This window comes from Uranotaenia lowii, chromosome 3 (assembly GCF_029784155.1).
Source record: "Uranotaenia lowii strain MFRU-FL chromosome 3, ASM2978415v1, whole genome shotgun sequence".
In the NCBI taxonomy this organism is placed as follows: domain Eukaryota; kingdom Metazoa; phylum Arthropoda; class Insecta; order Diptera; family Culicidae; genus Uranotaenia; species Uranotaenia lowii.
This window is the reverse complement of record NC_073693.1, coordinates 5805879-5832935: the sequence shown is the minus strand read 5'-3', so window position 1 is coordinate 5832935 and position 27057 is coordinate 5805879. Positions and strand designations below refer to the sequence as shown.

At 31.6% G+C, this 27057-nt stretch overlaps 1 protein-coding gene across 1 annotated transcript in view; it reads right to left on the bottom strand.

Moving 5' to 3' along the window:
* LOC129750708 (uncharacterized) overlaps window positions 1-27057 on the bottom strand; it is a 284287-nt gene that overhangs the window by 91353 nt on the left and 165877 nt on the right. The window contains exon 7 of the mRNA XM_055745710.1: window positions 20118-20639. Within this exon, the coding sequence (XP_055601685.1) occupies window positions 20118-20639 (522 nt within the window). The remainder of the gene's footprint in view (window positions 1-20117; window positions 20640-27057) is intronic.

Below are 27057 nucleotides of genomic sequence, written 5' to 3'. Positions count from 1 at the left end.
TTCACAACTTCAACAATTTGTTACACGAGTTCAATTTCAAAACCTTTGTTCATCCATAAAAGTTTGATAACTTTTGCAAATTATATAACATATAGAAAGTTTGCTCTGTAATTTGCTAATTTGTAATTTTTTGCTCAGATTTCCAGAAAAGGGTACCTATATTTTAAAAAATTAAACTAAATCCAAATATATTTTTATTGGCAACATGTTTTGTATAAGTGTACATCAATAATGAAAGATTAGACAGATTTAACAGTTCGGTATTAGAATTAAACTAGAATTAAACGGTTTGGTACTTGCAAATCTCTCAGAAGAACGAATTTTTTTTATCAAAATGTTTACTTAAAGAAGGTGCAATGATTATAAAACAATTAAATTCGTATTCATACTGTTTAAAGGAGTCTTTTTCAATACACTTGTCAAATCGAGATACTGGAAAATTTGAAAAGAGTTGTATTGAGTTGATGTTAAGGTCCGCACTTTGTGAAATCAATATTTTTCATGATATAACTAAAGTTCGTTGAAATCATTATTCTTTTAAATGTCAAAAGCTTGTGACCATTACTTTTTTATAAATTCCATTCTGCAGTTTTTCGTAATTCGTCCATCAAATTTTTCTGAGGAGAACGATAAACTTGAAAACTTTGGAAAATGGGCGGTCATTTTTTTTTTTTTAATTGTAACCACATAAAATAAGTTGGGAGGGATAATTCATTTTGTATTGCATGGTATTTTTACTATTTTGCAAATGGAGCGAAATTAATAAATTAATATGCAAGTAACAAAAATGACTTATTAAGAATCTACATATACTCGATGTGATCTTTTTCCATAGAGTTTTCAAAAATATGTTTATTATTTTTTTTAATATCCCTGAACAATTTGTTTTTGTGGCCCGCCAGCCAATCTCATTTCTGAAATTTGGCCCGCCTGCTGAAAATGTTGGCCACCCATGGTTTAAAACATTAAACAGTGCATAAGACTACATTTTTATTTACGTTATTCCTCGAGCATATTTTTTTTTATTTCTACAATCCTCAATTAACACATTTTGCATTACCCACGCTTCAATTTAACATGAAATTTTTCGCTGCCTATTGCCGGTGCAATAGTTACATTATTATCTTGAAGCTTCAAGCAACGCCATAGAAAAGTTGTTGAAAAAACACGCGTTCCCGCAAAAACAGACATTCCCGCAAGACTCGACATTCGTGATCTGCATATGAGCGAGTTAAAGAGAGCGTTCGCTCTCGAATGCTTCACTTTCAAATTTGACTTGAAGATATTCGCAAGCGAAGGCAACAAGCCAACAATTTCCTCTTTTCAGTTCTTTTAGCAACTGATACATCAATCGGAGATTTGGCCTGTGGGCAAACTATCAATTCATGTGGATGGGATAGGATTTGTTTCGGCTGTGAAACACGCAACGCAACGATTCTCTCTGATGATGCTAACCTTAAATGTAGCGCAACATCCTCTCTTTTCACACAGCAAAGGAAGAGAATTGTAATACAATTTGAGAGGGCTTTTGAAGTATCGTCTATATTGAATCAATCGTGAACAAGTATCGGAACCTTGGTTGAAACTGATACAGTAAAAGTGAGTAAAATCATACAGTTAATTGTATGATGAGCACGTTCCACTGAATAAATGTGATAAATAAAATGAACGTGCAGAATGCTCATGCTGTGAGTTAAGAGCTAAGAATGAAAGAGAACGAAAAAGAGTATTGCGAAAGAGAGAACGAGATCGCGTAATGCGCGTCAGTCTTTTGACGATTTTGCGGGAGTAAGTTGAGAGTTTAGATCATTGAGTTTGTGTGCGAAAATCTGAAAAATGAAGAAAGTATTCGAGAAATCCAGTGATGAACACGACAATTAGTGTTTTTGTTTATGTTCCCAGCAAGTCCCGGCAAAATGCTTGATATCATTTGAAAATTGATAACTTCAATAATCATGTGCAAAAGAAAAAACTCGCGCAAATTCGCGCATTTTTGATATATTTAATTTTGAAGTTTAAAAATATTGATAGATTTTTCCCAAAAAAAGTCACCTAGGGCTTCGTTTATTTTAAATTAGAGCTCAGTAAAATTTATGTTCTTTTTCGAATATTTTCAAATGTTAATTAACTATTTAAAAGCAAATAAAAAAATCTAGATTTTTTTTAAATTTTACAACTTTTCTAGCCTGGATTATCTATCATGTCATATAAACGTTAGAAAATTTCTAATAGCAAATTATCGAAAAATACGAAAACGGTAAAAAATATATTAAATGATCTTAAAAACGTTTGATAAATCAAAATAAACTTTTTTATTGATTTCAAAACTAAAAAATACTTTTGGCCAACTTTTTCTTCTACGTACTCCTGTGTGCTTCGGGTCATATTGATCCGAATAGCTTTGGAGGGTTAATAAGATCTTACTGTCTTCCTGAGGCCTTCCAAATGCCTCTAAATGAAAACTAGAATGCGCTTGAAAGCTCTCAGCGCTCCTACATCCACTTTCAATACCAGTGTATTTGTACCATTGTAACGGTATGAAGTAACTAAACGCCAATCGGTGCCTTTTTGTTCGAATTTTGTTGATGTAGATTTAGGCGCTTTTGCGTGAAGACCTAGTGATGAATCCGGTTTTGCTGTTCAAATTGGGAGAATATTGTGATTTAATGAATTACAAAGTGACGCTGGAAACTTGATTAGATTCTCACACAAATGCTTTTTGTTGGTGCAATTGAGAGGAAAGGCGTATGATTAAAGAAAGTGTGTGAAATTGGAAGTAGTTCCTAAAGGCGTTCGGTTTTTGCCTTGGAAAATTGTTTAATTGTGGAGATTTTGTCGACGAATTCAAGTTAGAAAATGTGTAGGAATATCCAGATCGATAAGGATCACAGCAAGCTGAGCAGATCACGTTAATTTTTGGTGGCATAAGGAATTTGGTGAGCTTTTTCCAATTTGTATATTTTCTTCTCTTTCTATCTGCTGTTAGTTAGAAACGATGTTGCTGCCCAAAATACCATAGTGGTGAAAAGCAGAAGCTCGGAGGACGAATGTCAAAATTTCATTCCGCGTTGCCAATCTCAGTGTAACAATCTCAACTCCTAAACCTCAAAATCTAATTCCAGAACCCCAATTCAACAACCGTTTTTCAAAAATGTCTTGCTTGTTGATAGTAATTGAGTCTCAAATATTGAACCTCAATAAAGATAGACTAGGCTTACCAGATTGTCCGGATTTTGGCCAGATATTCTCACTCTATTTGTAAAATCAAAAAAAAAAAAAAAATTAAAATGAGTCCTTAGATTTATGTAACTTCCATCCAAATATTTTTTTAAACAAATTTTGTCAAAATAAACCTATTCAATTTTTTTGAAGCCTCAAATGTGATTCTGAATGTATGTGTATTGAAAACATTAAAAAAAGTTTTCCATGTATTTTTCTTCCAGATTTTAATGGAATAATGGATGGAATGCAATTATGCCTTAAAATTGTTCGGATTTTTGGGAATATTTTCTAACAATATGCTCTTATTTTGCAAAGTTTTAGGATAAAATTGCCTGGATTTGTCCAGCCCGGATACTTGTAGAAAGATATCTAGTAAGTATCTAGTTTATTGTTCTAGATTTTCAGTTTGGATCATCATTGGTATAGAATCATGCTTTAAACCTTGGTGTTGTATTTCAATCTATTATGTGATGATTTTTCTATATTCGAAACTCATTATATCGGAATATAAGTAGAAAATATTGAAAATCTTAACCATTTTTAAGATTTTGATTTGAATTTTAATTCTAAAATTAAATGTAAAGTTGAAACATAAGAAAGATTCATGAGTCCAGAATTGAAAGTGTGAAACAATTTCATCATTTAAAATTTTATTTAAATTTACAAGTTCAACAAAGAAAAATAATTGAAAAAAATCGCATTGAAGGATTTCTTATCTAGAATTGAAATTTAAGGTTTTGAATTTGGGTTCGAAATGCAAAATTTAAACTTGGAACTAAAATCCAAGCTTTGTATTCAGATTTACCTCAAATTTAAGTTTTATAACCAATATTTAAATATCAATGTTAATATTTCATTAAGGATTCAAATTGAAGGCGATCGTAGTTTCATAAGTTTGATTATTGATTAAAAAAAAAATTAAATTCAGTTTAAATTTTTTTTGTATGAAATTGAAGTCACAGCCATCAGTTCATGGGGCAACTGATTTACCAACAGAGCTATATCACAAGTCCCCATATTTTTTATGCTTCATGAAAAAAAAATTCTCTTAGAACTTGTGTTCAACAATAAATAACTTTTAATGCAAGGTAACTTTCCCCTGAATAATACTTATACATTTTTTCATATATTGCTTGTTCTAGCAAAAATGTGATAGGAAAAAAATTGTCATCTAAACCCCTCCCATAAGCCAGTTCTTCCTACTGCCCTGGATTTCCTAATAGGTTGGTTTACATATATGTTGATGTTTTTCTTTTGCCCTTTTTCAGTTTATCATATATTTCATATTGATTGTTTTTTTTATTTAACATATTTTTTATATTCTATATTATTTCATTATATTTGTATATTTTCCAGAGGGATGGCATCTGGGGATAACCCGAAGAAACTATTGCAAGCGGAGTGGAAACCATTGCAAGTTTCTGAAGGTTGGATGCCTTCTCTCGACAAACCATCAGCCTTGGAAGCCTTCGGGCCAACCACACAGACATAGCCAGGACCTTGCTACCGATGGGTACCCTTACATATATACATACATATATACATTTTGTTGGTGTAGATTTGGGTACATTTTTCCGATTCTTTCCGTAACATGGTAATTTAGGAAAGAGCTTCACGGGTCACAAAAAGGCCATGTTTTGGCTACTAATGATCTAGACTATGATTCCTGTCCTGACATTGATCCTGATCTTAAACGGATTCTTATTCTGATTAAACTGCTTTAGTTCCTCATTTCAGCAGGTCATTACAAATTACTTTCAGTGGCTAACTTCTCGGGAATCAATTTTCATCAATTGCAATTTTCAAAGCTTAAGTCATTCGATGAGTTAGGGGTATCAGAACTGATATTTTTGTAATGCTAAAAATTATGGTCTTAATGGTGATCTTTGAAAAACTACAATATGCAAAAAAACAAATCTACCAAATTACTTATCAAAAAAAATTATAAAATGTATTTGTCTCTGGAGCCACCCTCAGCTTTTTTAATTTTTTGTTTAAACATTTTTACATGCAAAAAAAATCTTTGTTTTGAAGAAAAAAAAACCGAGTTTATGTGATTTTACATGAAAATTCTGTGATGGTTTTCAGTGATGATATTTCCTTAAGTTTTATTAAATGTCTATGATTAATGGGTCTTTTTTGAATTTTATTTGAGCAAAATCAATTAACTTTACTAATTTTATAATATTTTCCAATCTAAACCTAGAAAACAAAAATTTCTGTTGACTTCAAAAATTGAAATTTTGAAAACTTTTACAAAAATTTAAAAAATCTGTGAAATCTGTGAATATTCCCGAAATCCTGTGTTCTGGGACACAAATTCTGTAATGAAAAACCACTCAAAATTCTGTAAAATTACAATTTTTTCTGTAATTTCGGCAACCTCGCCTACATGTTGCCGACTATAAATATATTCATATCTACATTAGCGTCGCAGCCAAATGGGTCATGTCGAATTTCGCAAACCGACAATAAACGTTCTGTAGATTGACCAGAAAACTGACTTGTGGAAAATCCAGCTTGATTTAGAAGTTCCTCAAAGCGCTCAAAGTTTCGGTTACTTGACTTTAAAAAGAAAGGGAGACCAAAGGAAAGCGAAAAAATTGAAATTTGAATGTTAATGCCAAACGACTTAAAAATACATATAAAGTTAAAATTTTGTGCTAATTCGAATTCTTTGTTGTCAAAAAAATCGACTTTAAAACTTCAAAAAACACGTTAGGGTGGACCTGGAGGAAATCCAGTAAATCAAAATTTTAATTTTAATGTCAAATTACCTAGAAATGCATGAAACGTCGTGATCTGGTTTTTTTTTGGCATAAATCGACTTTCTGGGACTAGGATTTCCCGAAAACCACCTGTTTTCCGAAAAACGATTAAATCCAAAAGGTCAATTTTTGGGTAAAAATTTGTTTTCGAGATCACACCAGATCTCAATGTTCAATACATTTTTAAGTCATTTCTATAAAATTTTTAATTTTAATCTTCCGGATTTACGGGGACTAACGTTAATTTTAAAAGTCAATTTTTGAAAAAAGAAATTTCGAGTTAACACCAGATTTTGAATTTTCATCAAAACTAAAATTTCGTTTCTTCAGATTTTCTTTGTTCCCCCATTTGGTGATTTGTGAGGGTCACCATAACTATGAGCGCTTCGATGCACCCCTAAAACAAATCCGATTGAGCAGAAATTTTGCACAGGTCAGCTTTTGGGCTATTTAATCTACATAATGTATATGGTTGGCTTTAGACATTCGATCAACCCTAATCTCCATATTTAAAATAAACCATATCAAAACATGTTTTTCAGATCATTGAACTCTCTGGAGCCACTGATAGGTGCATCTGCACTATTATTAAAGTAAACTGGAAGAATTCATGTTAAATACCAAATGTCAGCTATCCAAATCATATCTCAAATTGTTATATAGAAAAGTTTTACTTGTATGCCATATCTCAAATTCAAACTTGAGCACATAAAAACGTGTTGTGATTGATAATCATCATATTTTCATTCAGTTCGAATAAAAGCGATACAATCTGACCTGTCGTTGTTGTTTTAGATGGTAGCTTATGTGTTATTGTTTTCAAATTAGTCAACATAGGCGATACAAATTTCCCCAATATTATGTATTTTCATTATTGTTTGTTTACTGTAAGTTGATTTTAAATAGTAAAAGTTCAAATTCAAGGGCAAATTAAAAAAAAAACACTGAATGATTAAGAATACTTTGTTATGTTTCAAAAAATAGGCAGCGAAATGCTACACAGTGTAGAAACATCATCAACCAGCAGGAGGTAAATGTTTCAATCAGTGGCTTAAAGGCACGAAACAACAATTATTTTACGCACACACAACATAATGATCCCTTCACTCATTAGCAAAGCATACAAAACTTATTCTCGCATGCAACAGTTCAGTCACGACGATTCAAGCCTTGAATCGGTGCAACCCTAGCCCGGTGGCCACGAAACCCTGTGGATCGAAATCAGCCCCGAAACCACTTCTGAATGCGGCATAGGCACGTTGTTGTTTTGGAAATGTCCGAGGCTGTAGAATGGTTCATTTTGATGAAGGAATATTTTAGTGTTTATTGTTCTCAAAGTTTTCAATTAAAATCAAAATTTTGAAAATTGAAATTGTCGTAAAACAGACAACTATTTACGTTTCTCGATCATCGTCCATTCGCGTGTCTCACAGGATTTGAGCACCCACGTTAAAACACACGGATCAGACTACCCAGATCCCCCTTCGTTTTCAAACCAGAAGTACCACAGGCATCCTCTCTAATATGGGCCAGAACAGCCGCCGGCCAAGAGTGGTCATTAAATTTTCAGCTACAATTTAACTATTCAAACATATTCCGTTGTACAGTTTATAGTTTAGCATAAATAATTCATTATACACTCTGGCAGCAGCAGCAGTAGCACAGCGTTTCGCTGTTCGTGTTTGGTGGACGAACATGGGTGAGTGTGGGTGTGCGTTGTTGAATCGAGTCAGGTTGGCTGGCTAGAGTTCTTTTCGGGGCTCTGGATGAGCGCGGCCATATCGCTAGCTTCCGTATGTATGTAGAACGAGAATCACGATTAAGCCGTGTTTCCGTAAAAGGGTGCAATTCTGCACTTTTTCGGGCAATGCAAGTGGATTCCAATCGATGATGCTTCAAATTTGGAATTTTGAACTTTTTTCATTGTTTTTTCCTCATTTATGAAATTGTTAATATCCTTGGTAATTAACAGAAATTATCTGATCATGCTCGTTTTGTGTACTTCTTAATATGTTTTTTGTGTGAATTTGGGTGTTGTATCCTTTGATGTTTGATTTTTGTAAAGTTGTAATTTGGTTTCAAATTTTTTTTTCAAATTTTTGTCATTTTTGTCATTTTTGTCATTTTTGTCATTTTTGTCATTTTTGTCATTTTTGTCATTTTTGTCATTTTTGTCATTTTTGTCATTTTTGTCATTTTTGTCATTTTTGTCATTTTTGTGTCATTTTTGTCATTTTTGTCATTTTTGTCATTTTTGTCATTCTTGTCATTTTTGTCATTTTTGTCATTCTTGTCATTTTTGTCATTTTTGTCATTTTTGTCATTTTTGTCATTTTTGTCATTTTTGTCATTTTTGTCATTTTTGTCATTTTTGTCATTTTTGTCATTTTTGTCATTTTTGTCATTTTTGTCATTTTTGTCATTTTTGTCATTTTTGTCATTTTTGTCATTTTTGTCATTTTTGTCATTTTTGTCATTTTTGTCATTTTTGTCATTTTTGTCATTTTTGTCATTTTTGTCATTTTTGTCATTTTTGTCATTTTTGTCATTTTTGTCATTTTTGTCATTTTTGTCATTTTTGTCATTTTTGTCATTTTTGTCATTTTTGTCATTTTTGTCATTTTTGTCATTTTTGTCATTTTTGTCATTTTTGTCATTTTTGTCATTTTTGTCATTTTTGTCATTTTTGTCATTTTTGTCATTTTTGTCATTTTTGTCATTTTTGTCATTTTTGTCATTTTTGTCATTTTTGTCATTTTTGTCATTTTTGTCATTTTTGTCATTTTTGTCATTTTTGTCATTTTTGTCATTTTTGTCATTTTTGTCATTTTTGTCATTTTTGTCATTTTTGTCATTTTTGTCATTTTTGTCATTTTTGTCATTTTTGTCATTTTTGTCATTTTTGTCATTTTTGTCATTTTTGTCATTTTTGTCATTTTTGTCATTTTTGTCATTTTTGTCATTTTTGTCATTTTTGTCATTTTTGTCATTTTTGTCATTTTTGTCATTTTTGTCATTTTTGTCATTTTTGTCATTTTTGTCATTTTTGTCATTTTTGTCATTTTTGTCATTTTTGTCATTTTTGTCATTTTTGTCATTTTTGTCATTTTTGTCATTTTTGTCATTTTTGTCATTTTTGTCATTTTTGTCATTTTTGTCATTTTTGTCATTTTTGTCATTTTTGTCATTTTTGTCATTTTTGTCATTTTTGTCATTTTTGTCATTTTTGTCATTTTTGTCATTTTTGTCATTTTTGTCAATTTTGTCATTTTTGTCAATTTTGTCATTTTTGTCATTTTTGTCATTTTTGTCATTTTTGTCATTTTTGTCATTTTTGTCATGTTTGTCATTTTGGTCATTTTTGACTTTTTTGTCATTTTTGTCATTTTTGTCATTTTTGTCATTTTTGTCATTTTTGTCATTTTTGTCATTTTTGTCATTTTTGTCATTTTTGTCATTTTTGTCATTTTTGACATTTTTGTCATTTTTGTCATTTTTGTCATTTTTGTCATTTTTGTCATTTTTGTCATTTTTGTCATTTTTGTCATTTTTGTCATTTTTGTCATTTTTGTCATTTTTGTCATTTTTGACATTTTTGTCATTTTTGTCATTTTTGTCATTTTTGTCATTTTTGTCATTTTTGTCATTTTTGTCATTTTTGTCATTTTTGTCATTTTTGTCATTTTTGTCATTTTTGTCATTTTTGTCATTTTTGTCATTTTTGTCATTTTTGTCATTTTTGTCATTTTTGTCATTTTTGTCATTTTTGTCATTTTTGTCATTTTTGTAATTTTTGTCATTTTTGTCATTTTTGTCATGTTTGTCATTTTGGTCATTTTTGTCATTTTTGTCATTTTTGTCATTTGAATTTCTGTTATTTTGTTTTTTTCTACTAAGATGTGTTTTTTATTCATTCGCTATGAATTATCGTGATATTTTTATTTTAAGTAATGTATTTCAATAGATTTATATTTTATATTTTTCAGGATAAATTTTTCGTCAAAAACTATTTTCTAACTAAGGTCTGTGTTGATTTACGTAAAGGATTTTTCAATGTGAATTAAGAGTTTCTCGAGGGATGCTCTTAGATTAATCTAACACGTCTAACGACTGTTATTTTGTTTTTTCAACCATAAGTGATAAGGTTGAGCACCACTGGGCTTCCAAACCAAACATGATGCACTCTAGTGATGGAGATGGCACATAACAGGAGGACACGTCTCGTTTCTGTACCGGAAACTCATTTCGAGATGGATTTATTTTTCCCTGCAACAAACACTTCCCAGAAGAGATTGTGGTGATAACGTTGATGAACGAAATCTAACTCCTCTACCTCGTCCTCGTTCATGTGTGGAATCCTGCAAACATGAATTCGTCCTACTACATCCCTTGGACATCTTTTTTGTATTTTAGGTGTCACTTGTGTCAGATTCGGAAGTACTGTAAAATGGTGTAGCTATGAATAACGGTAGATTTACTGGTACCTACATTAATGCTGCTTGGGGAACTTTAAAGTTAATGAACGGAATCTTTGCTCTGATTAGGTTTACGCTATCACATGTTCTGCGATCAGTAAAATTCTCTTCATAAGTGTAAAAGTCAACCTGAGGTACCTGAATATATTGTTGACCTGCAATAAAGATGATTCCAATTGAACTTCTTGTTTACTTGAGGAAACAATTGTAGTGCTACAGAATGTGAGCTATTTTTATTCGTATCAACATTCTGTATCATATTTCAATTGGATCGAATTGACGCCATTTTACTAACAACTCTCCCATAAGCCAGCATTCCAAACCGAATGAATCGTAAAATGAATTAAATTATACCAACTTTTTCCGGCCGATTCCAGCCGGTGTGTTGTTCGAAACTGTATAGACGAGTGTGCTAAGCGCTTTTCTATCGGTCTGTCTGTGTGTATGTCTGGTATTTGTATGGCAGCCCCAAATGAGCACATGATTTTGCTTTTCAAATCCTTTTGTTCACTTTTATACATTTATACCTAAACACGGGGAGCAGCTTATTGCACTTGCTGCTGCACTGAACCTTTCTAGCAGACGAATCTTATTCGGAATAAGTGATCATGTGCAAGCAATATTAGATTAGTTTTGCCATTTGAATTCACGGGAAAAGATATTTTTAGTTCTGCTGATAAAACAAAAATTAGTTGAAAATTAATTAGACGACAGCCTAGATTGTGAAATTCTTCATTTAGGAAAAAAATTTCAACGAATAAAATCTCAATGGATCAACTTAATATTCGCAATGAACTCTCTACCCAATAGAAAAGAAAAACAAACCTTTGATAGGGTCTCTCAAACAATTGAGACAATTGTTATCAAAATTCGATATTCTAGTTCTCTGCCGCGAGATGATGTAGTCTTACTATACGTTGTATCATTGACTTGATAACTTGAATGAATATAGTTCAGATCATATTCCGTCTGGCGTCTTTATACGGTGCACCTCAGAGTTAAGATGTAGGCCTCTTACTGTACTGGTAATTTGTCTAAGACTTATCATCAGTTATACGCTACAGCCAATTACATATAATTAAAAGGAAGCCTATGGAGACCAACTTAATCTTTGCTTCTCTATAGCAATGTCACCACAACATTGTTAAAAATTCAAACAAAAGTAATTTTCTTGCAATCAACGCTTCGAAATCCAACGTAAAGTTAATTCCTCGTGATTTCGGATCTCCCGGATTTGAATCACTTTTTGATTCAAGCATTGATAAAGAAGCAAATCTGAATTCAAACAAATATGAAAAAGAAGAACAAATATTTTGTAGTGGACAAGCGCGTGAAAAAAAATGTACAGCATCATTTGCTATCGACAATTTTTGGTGAACTCTGACGCCATTCAATGCTGAAACTTTTCCGAATTGGAGAATAGAATAAAACGGGAAAGCTGCGAATTCAAATTTAGAAACTTCATTCAGAATGGGATATTAAGTTTGAATTTGCGTATCAGCTTTAAATAAGCTACTGATTTCAACAAGATTTTAGATTTCTTGAATTGAAGAGATTCTGATGACCTAGTCAGCAAATCACATTAGAACAACATCAGAAATAATATTGAACATTTGAAAGTGGAATAAAGAACCGGAATATAATATCATAGTTCTATTTTATTTATTTTTATTTAGATATCAGAAATTCAACCAATCCAATTACATGAACGTTCTTATGTTTTTAGGTGGACTGTAATTTTTAATACAAAAACACTGATATTTATTGAGGATAAGAATAAACGACCATCAATTATTGAGAAAATATAATTTAAAAGAGTAATAATTAATTCAAGCTTGAAAGAAAAATACCCTTAACCGCTATTAAGCCTACCCCCATTCTGATACCCTTAACCTTTGCTCAGTATGAAGATTCTTAGTCATCTACATTTTATAAATTTTCAATGGTAAAAACAAAAGGAGTAAATCAATTGTACTATTAGAAAGGGTAAATGGTCGCAGACCGTGGCGTAGAGGATAGCCTTCAAGTCTTCTAATCAACGGTTATGAGATCGAATTCCAGTCACGGCATAAACTAGCACACGTTTTATGGATTGTTGGTTTTAGCATTTGTAAGATGCTAGCCATAGTATCCTCGAAAGTTGTACGCAAATCAGTTTTCCATCAATACATCAATTAAAAGCGTAGTTTTTAAAATTGAAATATGGTCTTGAGTAGAACTACAAGCTTCCAAAACCGCTAGGTGCGCTGCCTTATATCTCACACGATGTTTCCCCCTTGAATGTACACTGCCGGCCAAAAGTTTGGGATCACCCGCTAAAAAACATGCAAATTTTGATCGTTCATATCTTAGCCATCTTAGGACATATTTCAAATCTTCTGATCTCATTTGAAAGATAATGAGCAATAGCTATTTCGGAGGTATTTTGCCCATAAATAATGTTTTAGTTTTGCACCTAAAACTTAACCTAAAGTCAGAACATTTTCAAAAAATCGTACTCAATATTCAAAGCCGATCATCTTGGAATAAGGTGGACCAAATTTCAAAATTTGAGTTGTATTAGAATCCTTATTGTATACTTCGCAAAACATAATCAAAAAATTGTGTACAAAAATTTAAGAATGTACTATTAATTAATAAAATAGACACTTAAGTTATCGTCCAAAAGTTTGGGATCACCCCTAGTATGGTGTATCGGCCAAAAGTTTGGAATCATTCTTTTAAAAACATGCATATTTCATAATTTTCTCAGCTAACAGCGTATTGCAGACTGAAGGGTGCATTTGAAAGCTTAGGAATTGTTGTTTTTTCATAAATTCATTAAAAAATTATATTTTAAATCCATAACCATAAAAAATTCACAATTATAAGTGTGAATTTTCAAAAAAAAATTAATTTCAAGTAAATTTTTTATGGTTGTCACTTTAAAATATAATTTTTGTATGAATTCATGAAAAAACAACAATTCCTAAGCTTTCAAATGCACTCTTCAGATCTGCAATACGATGTTAGATGAGAAAGATATGAATGAGATAAATTTGCATGTTTTTGGCCGATACACCATACTGAGGGGTGATCCCAAACTTTTGGACGATAACTTAAGTGTCTATTTTATTAATTAATAGTACATTCTTAAATTTTTGCACAACATTTTTTGATTGTGTTTTGAGAAATATAGAATAAGGATTCTAATGCAACTCAAATTTTGAAATTTGGTTCACCCTATCGCGAGATTATTGAGTGCGATTTTTTGAAAATGTTCTAACTTTAGGTTAAGTGTTAGGTGCAAAACTAAAACATTATTTATGGGCAAAATACCTCCGAAATAGCTATTGCTCATTATCTTTCAAATGAGATCAGAAGATTTACAATATGTCCTAAGACGGCTGAGATATGAACGATCAAAATTCGCATGTTTTTTAGCGGGTGATCCCAAACTTTTGGCCGGCAGTGTATGCAACACATTGCTATTTTTTCTTATATCACCTTTATTTTATTTATTTGTTTATTTCCTGTATTTCCGAATAGAATCAAAAATTATTGTGAATGATGATTGGTGAGATTGGTGGTTTTAGCATTTGTAAAATGCTAGCCATCACATCCTCGAAAGATGTACGCTTAGAGTTAAGAAAAATGGAATCTCTTCGAGGAAACATCAAGTTTCATTGAGATTCTGTATGTGTTTGTGTTTATTTTTCATAAGATTCGGAAATAGTTAAAAAAAAACATTTATTCATACTAATAAACAAAAATTAAATTTATTTCACCTGAATTTTTCTCAATTCTACAAAGTGTAGCAAAGCACACCGGATCAGCTATTTTATAATACATAACGATTCAGTTGGTGGCCTGGTATTTAAAACATATCCGATTCACTTGTGTTCGATTTATACTTGAGTTCTAACTCATGGAAATCGGTTTGGAAAATAATTGTTTTATCAACTGCTTAGCTAAAACCTAAAGATTCCATAATTTTTAAATATAAATAAATTTTATCGTGTTTCATAAGTAACTGGCATTTATTATAAACTTAATTCTAATGAATGAGTTGTTTAAAGCATTGTTCAGTTTTTTTTTTGCAAAATAAGTTATTTAAAGCATGAATTACTGACTTTATAGTAACCTTCAAAAGATTTTCGGGGCAATGAGACCCTAAACGCGAACATTCAAATCATCATTCAAAAATACTAAGGAATTGAATTTGCTAGAAAAAAATCCTAAAATTTGAGTTAAGATAACCGATTCTGTCAAAATAAGATACAGCGAATCAAAGTCAAAATTAGATATCTTTTTTGAAGTAAAAAATTATTAAGAAGAAATGAGATTTCATTTAATAAATCCGTTGTAAATCTGTGAATTATGAATGGCTCAGAATCTTTATAGTTTATCTGATTATCTGATCTAACTTTTTTTTTTTAAATTTAAGAAGTACTTTGAAACAACAACTAATTTTGAAATTTGGCAAAATGCCATTTCTTTCACAGTTGATATATTTTCAGGAAACTTTCACACAAGCTAGTTAGATTTTTAAGATTGTCTCAAAAATAAGCTGTAACTTTTTCAAATTTCACGTTTTTTCTCTCCTTTTTGGTGAGATTTTGTAAAAAAGAACATTCTGGTATCTGGTCTAGTTTGATCAAAATCAATCGACTTGATCAAAAATTTAAGCGGCTTGAATATGGGGTTGATTTCGGAGTAACAGGCGATTCTATGGACGGTTATATGATTCCATACATCCATAGATACAATCTACAGAAAAAAACTACTTAAGCTGAACTATCAATCAATATCATTTAAGAAAATTGTGAAATTAAAATTTGCATGAATTAAAAGCATTTTGAGAATGAAAAAATCCACCTGTGAAGAAGAGAACGCAAAAAACATTGAGGCCATACCTACATCCATGAAAATATTAGAAACTCGCTTACTACCCCGGAACCAACCTCATATTCCACTGCATTAATTTTTGTTAGCGTCAATCGATTTTGATCAAATTTGTCAAGATACTAGAATGTTTTTTCTTCACTATTTCATTTAATTTTGAGAAGTAAACGTGAAATTTGACAAAGTTACAGCTTATTTTATGAGGCAATTTTAATTTCCCCAACTTTTACTAAAATAGCTGTATCTCTCTTCCTAGTTTACGCTGAAGGTTCAAACGAAATGAATTTGAAGTTTATAAGTTTAACTAGCTTGTGTGAAAGTTTCTTGAAAAAATATCAACTGTGAAAGAAATGGCATTCTGCCAAATTTGGAAGTTAGTTGTTGTTTTAAAGTATTTCTTAATTTTATTTGTAAGAAAGTTAGATCAGATAATCTGATAAACTATAAAGATTCTTAGCCATTCATAATTCACAGAGTTTTACTATGGATTTAATAAATGCAATCAATCAGTTTTCCTACAAGCAATTTCATTTTAAGCCAAAAGGTTGAAACCTTTCTTGCATTCTAAAAAAATGTTTAATAATTTAAAATTTTCATGTGTTTATCAATTATGAATTTAAAATAGCTGTTAATCAAAATCCAATACAGAAATAAAAAACAATACAATTAGAATTTTAAAATTTTGAATACAAAATGAAACAAAATGATATAATCGTGGTTGGTTTTGATCAGCAGACCATAAAACTAGCCTTGAAGCTAATATCTCTGTTTTTTTTTATTGGGAATTAAAACTGGTTGGTTTATTCATCTCCACTTAGAGCTCTAGATTTATAAAGTTAAAGCTCTAGATTTATAAAGTTATATAAATAGGCAACATGAGTAAGGTTGCCAGATTGCCCGGGTTTATTCTCATTCTCATTCTTAAATTAAACTTAAAAAACCAATTGTGTTGTACTTTTATATTATTTTTACGCCCAACATAATTTTGTTTTAGTAAGTTTCATGAAAAGGTTTTTCGAAAGCCTTCAAATATGATTTAAAATCTGCTAATAAATTTTCTGAAATTTTTTGTTTTGAGTAGTTTTTTTTTCTTGATTTTTGATGAATGTATTGACCAAATGGCAATCTTAAACATGAGGTTTTGTTCGATCCACTGATTCAAATATACCCAAGTAAAGCTAGGATTGAAAAAGTTAGAATGAGGTTGTCAGATTGCCCTGTTTTATCCGGGTTTACCAGGACATTTTATAAAAAAATTCAGAACAGTCTGGCCCGGTCTGGTTTACTGGGTTTAATTGAAAAATGTCTGAATTTTGTAATTTTGTACGATAAAATGAATAAATTTTTATTTGGCAAACCAAATGAAAAATTAAACAAATCGGGTTGTAATTTTTTTTAAATTTATGCCTCCAAATAAGGCAGGTGTTTGGAAGCCTTAAATACAATTTAAAATTTGTCAATAAGTTTTGATAGAAATTTGTTTTCTTGTTTTGTGTTGAGTAATCTCTGGGTTTTGACAAAATTTCCCCGGATGTTGTCCGGATTTATTTCCGTTTTTGTAAAAGATTACCCAGATTTGTCTGGCTCTCATACGTGCTGGAAAAATTCTGGCATCTTTAAGTTAGAACCCTTTTTGAAAAGCTTTGTTTGAAAATAAAATAAAAATTCGGTGTATTCTCTTACTTAACACATCAAGAGCAGCAAACAAATCAAATAAATTGTTTGATTCTGTAGTTTTTTATTCATCAAAGGTGTGATGTCTAGATGAGTAGTTGTCGGGCAGGAATTCAAATAAACATACAAACAATTGAGCTGAAATATCTCTTTTTTTGTGGTAGTTTTTCGATATTTCAACTGTGAGGGAAGTGAAGTAACGAGAAATAAAGTGTTGCTCACAATATGGAAAAAACTAGGTACAGGTCGGATTCGATTTTACGCTCCCTCCAATTTTTTGCGGAACGGATAATCGAGTCTGAAAATTTTACCAACGAAAACTTTTTTTGACTTTTTCTGAAGGGGAAAAAGGGTATTGAATAATGCTTCTCAAAAGTACGTCTACAGTACCGTTCATAATTCTATAGAAATAGGATGCATGTACACTGAAGCTTCAAATTTGAGTTTTCATAAAATTTTGATCTGAATATGTTGTTCGTTCATATGGATTCATATATACTTGAGATACAGCAAAAATATGAAAATCGGATTTTTAGCATTCGAACTGAAATATCTTGGAAATCACGTAGCGCCCGTTGTTGAAATTTTTAAAGTAAGTTATCAAACATAAAACTATCAGGTGTTGTGTTTTTGAAAAGTTGTATCTCTTGGGCCAAAGATTACATCCAGTACAATATTTCAGGCTTGGGCTGAAAATGTGATATCTATAGGAAACTTGCAAATGAAAATAATATTTTGAAGTGAATCCATTTTGATAATTTTGATTTTGATAATATTAAACATGGACAAGTCAATTGATTGAGTTTATCGTGGAAATTGCCATTCAGGGAGATAGAGAAAACTGCATTCAAGAAGAAGACGTTTAAATTGATGTGATGAATCATTAAGAAATTGTAAGTGTTTTGAATCTCAATATTTATGATGGCAATGATACATCTTCGAAAAATCTACTTTTTTGTAAAATGAGGATCCATCAATCTGTGTGATCCTAGTCATATAGAAAGCGATGAGATTAAACCATTATCACTCGGATAGACCCAACCCGTTTTCCAATATAAAAGGAACAATCCAAGTTGTAAAAATTGTGTGGAAAGTCTTGAATTTTCAAGCGTAGATTTAATGATTTGCTGAAAAACTTTTTTTCTTTAGTTGCGATAGCAAGAGCTAAATTTTTGGTTTCGTATTTATTTGAATCTTGATATATAATAAACAAGAAAAAGTTTTGACGGATAATCGAGTCAAAATACACGGATAATCGAGGAACCGGATAATCGAGGCACCGGATAATCGAGTCTACGAGTCCGTCCTGTATTGAAAAGTGAAAAAAATCCCAAGCTTATGTTTTGAGCCATTTGTTTGGAGCTATACAATTGTAAAAAAGGAAACTCTCACTTCATGATGCTATTGTAATAATCCAAAATGCACTTGGTTTTTTGGCATCAACAGCTTGTTTAAAAAAAAAAGCGTAACTCGTTCGCTGCCATCTTACTGAATATTCCAGTAGAACCGACTGAGAAATTTTTAACTTATATATTTGGTGATAAGGCATTATTGTTGTATGTTGTACATATAAGTTTATGACCCAGCTAAAATGAAATCGTAATGATAATCCGAATCGAATATTAAGACATTTTCAATAACCATCGTAAACAAGTTGGTATTGAGTGTTTTTCTATCATTCGTTTACGAAAAGCTATGCCCAAAAAAAGTTGAATCCGATAGCAGTTTTGTCAATTCGAAAATATGTCTCCATATTGAATTGAGTTAACTGATTTACGATAAATGGGCGGTCCTTGACACTAAATCCGGTCTCTCCCTTTTTTCCTCATAAAAATAAAATCTCACCTATAGAGCTATAGGTTTCTTATCAACTTATGAGTTGGCATTGTGGTAAGATATTGGACAGCAAACTCGGAGGACTAGAGTTCTAATCTCGGTCATAGAAATTTTTTTTTTGCGTTTTACTCAAATTCTTTTGAATCGTTTTTTCTGCTTTTTGTGGGGAAATTGAATCGTTGAAATTTTGTCATTGTAGATAAATCGCCTCCACTTTTGTAGATATATGCTATTTTGCTAATTTTAATACAATCTATTCATCTGGTATATTTGTTTGAATAATTTTGTTGTTTCTGCGATATACCCTCTTAAATGTTTGCTGGAAGGAAGCTGGATTCAAATTGAACAATTTCACAAATCCACTGGAATTTCAGAGACATAAAATTTTCATGATAATCTTATTTAGAAAATTGTATCAATGCTTTCCTTTTGATTTAATCAATAGTGGTAGAATTAGGACAAAAGCATCAATTGGGTCCTCAAAATCCAACTAAGAGGTTCAAAGCTCTTACCCAAGTATCGTGTAAAAGGTTAGTTGATAAACACTTTTTTTTGAAAAAAAAAAAAAATTAGAAATTAATGTCAATTCTTTTCAATTTCCTATTAAACATTAAGCTATTAGAAGCACTTTGTTTGATGTTCAGAAACCAATCAACGGTTGGAAAGTACTTCATTTACTAGTAATAACGTTAGACATTGAGGATAAACAAGAACACGCAATATTCGATATTATTTTGATTTGTAGATTAGTATCAAGTTGTAAGCTCTATTGCGACTTACTGCCGATTGTCATAGCTGGTACTATGCTAGACACGTTTTTTTTCATCAGAATACTGATTTTTATCGAATAATTTGGGGTAGCGCACAAATTATGCATGTATTAAGAAATATTCTTAAAATGACGTTATTTGTGCGCAGCTCTTTTTGAATTAACAAGTATATAAGCAGTTTAAATTTAAACGCAAATCATCTCTTGAAACACCGGTTACATAGAATAGAAGTTAAAACAAATCAAAATAGAAGGACAGAAAATCATTTTATCATCTCTCCTTCGCACCAATTCTGTTAAGTTAATCGTTCAAGAAACAATGAGCACGAGAAAAAAACACAGGACACTCGACACACCACAAGACACGCTACGAAAGACGAAGGTTGGAACCCACCGGAAGTTGGCACGAGCTTGTTTTGCTGAGGCTGGGGGAAAGGCAGAAAACTGAATTTTTGTGGGCGCGCCAAGCAGCGGCATTCAGTTATGTACCTTTCTGGTCGGTCCACCGAAATTGGCCGACCCCGGATTGTAGCCACCGGATTGAAGGAAAGGCGGCTGAACGTAGGATTGCGGCTGCTGTTGGTGTTGCTGGGGCATCGGACGGTAAACCGGAACCGGCGATTGGACGTGGGCCCAGCCACGGGGACTTTGGCCACCACCAGGACCGGCCACGATCAGCCGAGGAGAGCGCGGAGAAGCCGTTGATGGAGTTCCGCTGTAGTTTTGTTGTTGTCTCAGCTGTTGTTGTGGTTGTTGATAGAAAGGAGCACTGACAGGACGAGTCGGTTGCTTTTGATGTTGTTGTTGTTGTTGTTGTTGTTGCTGGGGCAAAATGGCCCGGCCACCACTGAAAGCAACGGTCGAGGAACCTCCCTGGGGGGACAAAGTTCTACGTTGGGGCTGAGGGGCTCCCAGGTGATGCTGCGGCTGCTGTTGTTGGTAGCTGGGAGAAAATTTGGGCTGATTGATCGGCGATTTCGGTGTGTGAGCCGGTGAGATGTGTGATGTCGCCTGATGAAGTCCGGGTCAATCAATTTAAACCCCGTCAATGGCCACATGTGGACACCATATCAAATGGGGCAACGGAAGTGATTTGAAAGAATGCATTTGATGATGACACGGGAATGCGGGTACGATGGTCGATTTTTTTATAATAGGCATATTGATGGGTGGCATTTAATTGATGATGTTGGAGGGTGAGCAAAAAGCATTTTTTTCGAGCAGGTTTATTTTTTGTCAAAGGAAGAGAAAAAAGAAAAATTAAATTAAAAATGATGGTATCTCTCTGCTATTTGATGATGTGGGAAGGAATTCAGCCGGAAAGTACACAGAGAAGTGCTTATACAGTGCCTCTATACATGTTTTTTTTCTGCTCCATTTCCGCGAAATGGAGCTCCGATAATTAAATTTATATTAAGTACGCTGTCAACAAAATCTGCTGCTCCATGATATGTTTTCAATTTTGTCAACCGAGAAATCATACTTTGAAACTTTTTGTTAGCTTTGTGAAGTGTTGTGAGAGTTATAAAAATGTTCCATTTCATTGTAACAAAAATCTTCAGTGGGATTTTCCAATTCTAAGCTAAAAACTCTCATTTTCAGTTTTTTTCAGAAATTTTTCCATTATCTGAAGAAATATATTTTTTTTTCTCTTCAAAGTTTTAACAGTTTAGAAATCCAATGAAATGTCTGACTATCCGAAAAGGTGCCTTAGAATAAGCGTCATGGGGACCAATCAAGAACAAACTTATTAGATAAGATTACTCATTGATAAACTGAAAACTCAGTGCAGCCTTAATTCAGTTCCATCTTTTTGTATACATTGGACACAAAAGGACGATATTATAATGGCTGTTCTTATTTAACAAACTTTGAAATAGTTTTTTTTAAGATTTGAAAATAAAGATATTTTTATTAAGTGTATCGTGAATTATTTTGAATTTTTGTAAAAGAAGTTAACAGCAACGAGACAATAATGATAAAATGAAATGCTACAAAACTGCAAAAATTTCAGCAGGTAGAGGGAACAAGGGCATAATGAGCTACCCTTCTCAATGACAAAAAATACTTTTTAAAATAAATTTTCATAAAAAACTGTTTAAACTTAACAGAGATTTTTGAACAGTTCAGTTAATTCGATGCAATTGATTCCGGCAGTTTCAGAGTTTTTCCAGAAGATTGCATCACGGTGTTATTCGTAGAAAGACTTTATATAAAAATTACAGTAACGCTGATTTTTGCATGGGCAGAAAATAAAGCTTTACCCGGTTCATTTCTACCAAAAATTAAAATATTTTGTCGGTAACCCAAAATTTTTTTAATTGAAATTTTTTATTTGAAATCTTTTATACTTTCTTAAGTGTTTTATAATTTTAGTCATTCTAATTCGCTAATTTCTAATTCCGCTTAGGTTTTACTTTCATTTTTTTAATTGAGCTGGTGATTCAATTGTCTCATATAAAACTATGATATATTTTCAATAAAAATTTTAAACTTGTAAGTGGTCTTTTAAAACAAAGAAAATGCTCAAAAAATATTTCCTTAACTTAAAATTTAAAAATCAGCTGGCCAATCCTGTCAGCAGTCTGGGAGGGTCAAATTATCTAGAATTTTAAGAGTTATCGGGAATGATATGAATTCATATATGAAGCCATTTGAATCCATTATCTATAGATTTTATGATAGTGGAAACATTGGAGAGAATTTTATCAAAAAGCTAAATGGTTAAGAAAATCGTTAATACTAGAAACAGCTGTAACTTTTTGTGATAACGCTTATCGTGATGCGATCTGGAACTTGTCGTAGTTTTAGCTTTAGGAAAATAAAAAAAAAAAAATCAATATTCAAATCCCATTCGAGCTTTAGACTCAATGCAAATCCCTGCAGCACTTCAGTCTAGCTTAAATTTTCAATGTTACTATCTTTTGATCATTTTAACCCTGGAATATTTTATTACATATTTTATTTTAATTTTTTATAGCCCATTTATTGTAACCCTGCTGTAGGGACTTTCGACTTTTTGATTTTTTTTTGACAATTTTGATAATTTTGACAATTTCGACAATTTCGACAATTTCGTAAATTTTTACAATTTTGACAATTTTCAGTATTTTGACAATTTTGACAATCTTGACAATTTTGACAATTTTAACTATTTGGACAAATTTGACAATTTTGATAATTTTGACAATTTTGACAATTTTGACAATTTTGACAATTTTGATAATTTTGACAATTCTGACAATTTTGACAATTTTGATAATTTTGACAATTTTAACAATTTTGACAATTTTGACAATTTTGACAATTTTGACAATTTTGACACTTTTGACAATTTTGACAATTTTGACAATTTTGACAATTCTGGACAATTTTGACAATTTTGACAATTTTGACAATTTTGACAATTTTGACAATTTTGACAATTTTGACAATTTTGACAATTTTGACAATTTTGACAATTTTGACAATTTTGACAATTTTGACAATTTTGACAATTTTGACAATTTTGACAATTTTGACAATTTTGACAATTTTGACAATTTTGACAATTTTGACAATTTTGACAATTTTGACAATTTTGACAATTTTGACAATTTTGACAATTTTGACAATTTTGACAATTTTGACAATTTTACAATTTTGACAATTTTGACAATTTTGACAATTTTGACAATTTTGACAATTTTGACAATTTTGACAATTTTGACAATTTTGACAATTTTGACAATTTTGACAATTTTGACAATTTTGACAATTTTGACAATTTTGACAATTTTGACAATTTTGACAATTTTGACAATTTTGACAATTTTGACAGTTTTGACAATTTTGACAATTTTGACAATTTTGACAATTTTGACAATTTTGACAATTTTGACAATTTTGACAATTTTGACAATTTTGACAATTTTGACAATTTTGACAATTTTGACAATTTTGACAATTTTGACAATTTTGACAATTTTGACAATTTTGACAATTTTGACAATTTTGACAATTTTGACAATTTTGACAATTTTGACAATTTTGACAATTTTGACAATTTTGACAATTTTGACAATTTTGACAATTTTGACAATTTTGACAATTTTGACAATTTTGACAATTTTGACAATTTTGACAATTTTGACAATTTTGACAATTTTGACAATTTTGACAATTTTGACAATTTTGACAATTTTGACAATTTTGACAATTTTGACAATTTTGACAATTTTGACAATTTTAACAATTTTACAATTTTACAATTTTCACAATTTTGACAATTTTGACAATTTTTACAATTTTTACAATTTTGCAATTTTGACAATTTTTACAATTTTGACAATTTTGACAATTTTGACAATTTTGACAATTTTGACAATTTTGACAATTTTGACAATTTTGACAATTTTGACAATTTTGACAATTTTGACAATTTTGACAATTTTGACAATTTTGACAATTTTGACAATTTTGACAAGTTTGACAATTTTGACAATTTTGACAATTTTGACAATTTTGACAATTTTGACAATTTTGACAATTTTGACAATTTTGACAATTTTGACAATTTTGACAATTTTGACAATTTTGACAATTTTGACGATTTTGACGATTTTGACAATTTTGAAAATTTTGACAATTTTGACAATTTTAACAATTTTACAATTTTGACAATTTTGACAATTTTGACAATTTTGACAATTTTGACAATTTTGACAATTTTGACAATTTTGACAATTTTGACAATTTTGACAATTTTGGCAATTTAAAAATAATATTTCTATTCCATTGTAATAATTTTACAAATGCAAATTTACAAATATGGAAAAAGAAACAAAGTGTGTGAGTCCCCGACCAAATATTTGAATTTTGTCTTAAAACTATTCAAAAAAGCCTAAATTTTTGCATTTCAGGAAAATTAGAGTTATCTACTGTTTCTTTTTCTTTTAAACATCTTCTTTGGACACACCGTGGTATATTTTCTTTATTTCTGCTATTGGACTGAGTCGATTTGGGGTCCTTTTTTAATTTCGTAATCTTTGAAGTTTAAGAAGCCCTTAAGGGTATTAGAAATTCAAAAATGATCCCTAATCGACTCAGTCCAATAGCAGAAATAAAAATGCTTTATCATTGGTTTCTATATGATTGTAAACTCTAAAATATTAAACTGAAAAAATATGACATCTGACGTTACTAATTTTAGCAGGAAAAAAATGCAGATGCCATCCAAGCTAGACGTATATTTCAATTTGAAAATCTCCATAGTTCATTTATTAGAAAAAGCTCTAGTGATCTTCAAGGTGGATTGATTTTTTTGGTTGAAACTCACCAACATGATAAACAAACACTTCAATTTATATAGAAAACAACTTACATTGAGGAAAAAAAATTGGATTACAGTTTACTTTAAATTTCAATTTTTTTTCTGGGAATACTTTAAACTATTCAAAACATTTTTAAACCAAGTTTTTATTCTCAGATTATCTTTTTTCAAAGACTGCATTCCATTTGGTTTTTCCCTATGTTTATTTCCGAAATTTCAAAACAAAATGGAAATCTTTGTTATTGAAGTGCTCACGGATGTTTACTGTTGAAAAAAACTTGTGTTTTTGTCAGTAGAATCAATGTTGCTAAATAGATTTATTGCTTCAAATTTCTTTTTTGGGTACAATGTCAAGTGAATAAAAGATATTTTAAGAACTGTTAAAAAACAAATTTGGCCAAAAATAGTTAATGGCGAATTTCCAAATTTTTCTAAAAAAGTTTTTAGAGTCATGTTTCCTAATTCTTCCCTAATGATGCAAAGTTGATAGTGATTGGATGCGGAACACGGCTTGTAAAACAATTTTCAAAAGGTAACCAATTTTTAAGCTATTCGTTCATCGGATTTTCCCACTTTTTTAAATTTTACCGTCTCGGCTGAACAAAGGTATATCCGTTGCAAAATTTAGAAACAGATTTTTTTTTAAATGTCATCAAGTTCACTTTTTGGTGAGCTTTTGTTGTTAAAAAAAATTCACGTCACTCTAACGGAACTATTCATCGATAAGAATACATTATGCCAATCCCCACGTCTAAAGAAAATTAGACGATTGAAGTTACTCTGTAGCGGTTAAATGAAACAACCAACAACAAATCTAAGCATAGCTTCTCTTTCCATCATCTCACATTGTACTGTGGAAAAAAAAAGATAACCAACTCATTAGAACAATATCTGCAAGGTTTTCCCACCGAATTAAAAGTAAAAATTGCTTCACATTACCGAAACACCAACAAAATGTGTCGACGGCAATAATACCCTCCGACAGGATCATGACGTGGAAAATTTTACAGCAAACAAATTATCACCCCCATTCTAGCCCAGCAGCATCCGCGATCCCAAATGTTTCTTTTTCCACGCCCCATCCATATAGGGAACACTTAAAGAGAGCGAAACGTAGAATTTCAGGAAAACTTCCAACAGTTGAATGCAAACCAAAACAAAGCAGGGGGGGAAGTGAAAAAAAGCAACAACTCAAAACAACACCCGAAAAATTTTGACAAAACTTTTCTCGAGGGCGAGAAGCAAACAAATTTTCGCTCAAGTTCAAGATACGCTTCGAAATGAAGGTATAACTTCCACCGTTCATTCGCCATCCGATAAACACTTCTGGCAAAATTGTTCTAACCTTTTCAAGCAGCATTTTGATGTGAGGTACCTACACGTACCCAGACTGTTAAATGTTGAATCTCTTCTAAAGAAAACAAAATCACACAATACTTAAAGGCATGGCGGCAGATAATTAAGGCAGAGGTGCCTAACGTTTTGACTTGAAGAGAAGCAGAAGACGCTACAGTAAAAAAGCGCAGCGGTCGGGAAGTTAATTTTTAATTCGTGAACCACCATCATCTAGGGCTGAAGGCACCCCCACCCTCGTTAGTCAGTCAGTGATTGTTTGGCATGGTTTCAATAATATTTGAGATCGTATCACATGTGTAGCACGATGAAGTGTGTTCTTGGCTCCCCTACCCTTGGCTAATTTTCCGTCGTTCCGCCATTCAGAGTTTAGACTTTTGCCAAAAAGTTTTCCCCGGAGGCGGCAACAAAATCGTTTATTCCATAGGATGTACACAAAATGCCAGGAAAAACAACTTCCGCGGGGCGATACTCTGGCTGAAAATTTTTGGCGAATTATCTCCGTTTTTTTTTGCTTCATTAAGGCTGCTTCATCCCTCCGGCTTTTAACGAGACGTCCTCGGACGGGATTGTGTTTGTTGCCAAAAAGGCAGCAACTGGAAGCGACCGGAGAATCCCGAATTTGGCTTTGCTCCCCTAATTAAAGAAATAATTACAGCCGGAAGGGTGTTTGGATTTTCATTGATCTTCTTCGAAAACCCTCGCAGCTCGACGACGGCAACGGAACGGCGATTTCTGTTTCTGACACCAGTTTACTTTACAATT